The following is a 3,900-nucleotide window of genomic DNA, read 5'->3' as shown; positions in this document are numbered from 1 at the left end:
GTGCAGGTTTTTCACGGTGAGACTAATCACAGTTTAAGTAAAAAGGGTACTTAGCCTATGTAAACACACATCTGAATTATGGAATAGTTAGTTGTAGAAGAAGCAATGACAGGACACAATGCATTTGTCACATTCTTGGTTGATCTGCCGTTTGGTTTTACATAGGAATAAAGGGTTGAGAAATAAGCTAAAGAAATGGAAAGAAGATACAGAGAATAAGAGCAAGACGAGGGCAGGATGTTGGTGGTTTTAGCCCACAGAGAGAGAGACTTACAAACACACACACACACAGACACACACACAGAGACACACACGCAGACACACACACAGAGACACACACAGACACACACACACACGTCATACACAGACACACACGCCAGACAAACACACACACACACACACACCAGACAAATATAAGACAAAGAAGAAGAATACCAAGTTTTACAAAAGGAATTTAATACTTGTATGGTACGAGATAACAATGAGCGTGGGTCTTGAGAAGATCTCCATTCCCCAAAATATATAAACAAATAAAAGAAAGAAAAAAACTATCTTGATTTCTAGTGGAAGAGTCACTTTCACATTTATGGCACAATAACAAATCATTCTTTATTTGATTGTATTCGGTTGTCCTCTACTCCTATAGAAACCTAACTTCCAGACATTAGACAGCATGTTTTTGAGGCTGACACCTAGGTACCCATACCCCCCACCCCACAGAAACACACACTTAGACACACCCACATAGAGACCCCCCCCACACACACACACACTTAGACACATCCATATAGAGACCCCCCCCCCACACACACACACACTCCAACCACACCATGGTTGAGCTGAAAAGAGGAAATGGATGTCTTTGAATGTGTGTGTGTGTCTGTGTGTGTGTGTGTGTGTGTTTGTGGTGTGTGTGTTCCATTTCTGTGTATTTGTATGTAGGTTTGCACGTGTGTGTGTGTGTTTTAAGCACTCTTAATGCGTCCCATTGCTGGGTTGACGAAGGAGAAGTTGTTGAACATGGTCTGATCCACGCTGTTGATGAGGGTGCGGTCTGCACAGGACAGACGGGGCTTCTCGTTGATGAACTCTTTGTCAAAGTTACTGCAGTCACTCGCACTTTTCTGCACCACACACCAAAAAAAGAGAGAGAAAGGAGTCAACACACACAGTCACACACACACACACACATGTGCGCACACACTCGCATACACACACACAGGAAGTGTCGTGTGATTGGCTCTCTCACCACTGTGGGCCTGAAGGGAGGCTCCACCTGCCTCTTCTCCATGGCGACCCAGTCGGTGTCTCTGAAGAAGGCGTGCGTGCGGATGTTCCCTCGCACCCCCAGCCGCCTCTCAGGCTCCCGCACAAACAGCTGCAACCAATCACAGGCCACAGACACGGTCAGCTGACCTCGCCAACAGCCACTCACAGCACAGGAAACACACATGCGGTTTTCAGCTTACAGAGCAGAGTGCTGAAGCTTTATCGCTCTCCGTAAGAGAGGACAGAGGAGAGGAGATCAAGACAGTGGGGGAGGTAGGGGAGGAGACAAGAGGACTCATATGTACTATCTGCCTATCTATTCAAAGGCACTAATCAGTGCAGAGTACCACACTCCACTAGTGACACTAAAACCATCAATACAAACACACAAACCAGAGAAAAAAGTTTACATGTGGGGGATCCGTTTTGTGCCATAACCATAACGCCCCCTAGTGGACAAACACGGCACTGCAGTCCCTTAGCGATGTTCTGATTGGTGGAAACGTGGGGTACCTTAATCAGGAGGTCCTTGGCGTCTCCGGGCAGCCAGCGAGGGTAGTGGGGATCGTCTGTGCGGATGGACTGGAAGAGTTCTTCCTCGTCGTGTCCGTGGAATGGTGACTGGCCAATCAGCATCTCAAACAGCAGGACTCCGAAGGACCACCAGTCGACAGAGTGACTGTACTTCTGCCCGAGTAAAATCTGAGGGGAGGGGTGAGGGACAGGTGTCTCTTTTATGGCCTTTGCAGTGTCACAGAAAACAAGACAAAACCTGTGCTTGTGTCTGCAGATGATTTACCACAACTATCCACTCATCCATGCATGTGTGTGTGCGTGTGTGTGTGTCTAAGGCAAAGAGATGAGGAACGGGTTCCTTTTAGTTTTTTATTCATTTATTTTGACATACCATAGTGGTATAGAAAAAACAACAAACATTTCTATCTATAGACAACATGACACTACTCGGACACGTACAAAAAAACATATACTTTCTATAGACAACATGACACTACAACTACTACTAAGCACTAGCATTACACACACATTAAAACACCAGTCATGTGTGTGTGTGTGTGTGTGTGTGTGTGTGTGTGTGTGTGTGTGTGTACCTCAGGAGCAATGTAGTCTGGAGTCCCACAGAAGGTCGATGTCCTTGCCTCTGCATGCATGTTCTCTTTGCACATCCCAAAATCAGCGATCTTAATGTGGCCGTCCATGTCCAACAGAATATTATCCAGCTTCAGGTCTCTGCAAGCAGCACACTCAAACTCTGATACAACATAACACACTGATCCAACATAACACACTCACACTGATACAACACAACACACTCACACTGATACAACACAACACACTCACACTGATACAACACAACACACTGATACAACACACTCACACTGATACAACACAACACACTGATCCCACACAACACACTCACACTGATACAACACAACACACTCACACTGATCCAACACAACACACTCACACTGATACAACACAACACACTCACACTGATCCAACACAACACACTGATCCAACACAACACACTCACTCTGATACAACACACTGATCCAACACAACACACTGATCCAACACTACACACTCGCACTGATCCAACACAACACACTGATACAACATAACACACTGATCCAATTAAACACACTGATACAACACAACACACTCACACTGATCCAACACAACACACTCACACTGATACAACACAACACACTGATACAACACACTCACACTGATACAACACAACACACTCACACTGATACAACACAACACACACTCACACTGATACAACACACTCACACTGATACAACACACTCACACTCACACTGATACAACACAACACACTCACACTGATACAACACAACACACTGATCCAACACAACACACTCACACTGATACAACACACTCACATTGATCCAACACAACACACTCACACTGATCCAACACAACACACTGATACAACACAACACACTGATCCAATATAACACACTCACTCTGATACAACACAACACACTGATCCAACACTACACACTCACACTGATACAACACAACACACTCACACTGATCCAACACAACACACTGATCCAACACAACACACTCACACTGATACAACACAACACACTCACACTGATCCAACACTACACACTCACACTGATCCAACACAACACACTGATACAACATAACACACTGATCCAATTAAACACACTGATACAACACAACACACTCACACTGATCCAACACAACACACTGATACAACACAACACACTGATCCAATATAACACACTCACACTGATACAACACAACACACTCACACTGATACAACACAACACACTCACACTGATCCAACACAACACACTCACACTGATACAACACAACACACTGATCCAACACAACACACCCCTGATGTACTGATGCAATGCACTCACATGAATAAAACATATCATATTCACTTGTCACAACACGATATATTAAAATGTAACACATTCACTCAATGACATAATGTACACCCGGAGAGTAGCTGTTCTAAAGTGACCAAATCCATTCCAGTCATCAGTACTCTTAAAATCAGAGAAGACATACTGACTCATTCATATCCAGTCAGCAGCACTCTTAAAA

At 44.5% G+C, this 3,900-nt stretch overlaps 1 protein-coding gene across 4 annotated transcripts in view; it reads right to left on the bottom strand.

The window, feature by feature from the left end:
- Nucleotides 1-793: 793 nt before the first annotated feature.
- Nucleotides 794-3,900, bottom strand: part of prkcq (protein kinase C, theta) — a 31,193-nt gene continuing 28,086 nt past the window's right edge. For all 4 annotated transcript variants that reach the window (XM_031582854.1, XM_031582855.1, XM_012825387.2 and 1 more), the window contains exons 15-18: nt 2,379-2,517; nt 1,783-1,971; nt 1,250-1,378; nt 794-1,124 (exon numbers count right to left, since the gene is read on the bottom strand). In XM_031582854.1, the coding sequence (XP_031438714.1) occupies nt 966-1,124; nt 1,250-1,378; nt 1,783-1,971; nt 2,379-2,517 (616 nt within the window). In that variant the 3' untranslated portion in view covers nt 794-965. The remainder of the gene's footprint in view (nt 1,125-1,249; nt 1,379-1,782; nt 1,972-2,378; nt 2,518-3,900) is intronic.

This window comes from Clupea harengus, chromosome 16 (assembly GCF_900700415.2).
Source record: "Clupea harengus chromosome 16, Ch_v2.0.2, whole genome shotgun sequence".
Lineage (NCBI taxonomy): Eukaryota > Metazoa > Chordata > Actinopteri > Clupeiformes > Clupeidae > Clupea > Clupea harengus.
Note: the sequence above shows the minus strand (reverse complement) of the source record. Positions and strands in the feature narration are given on the sequence as shown.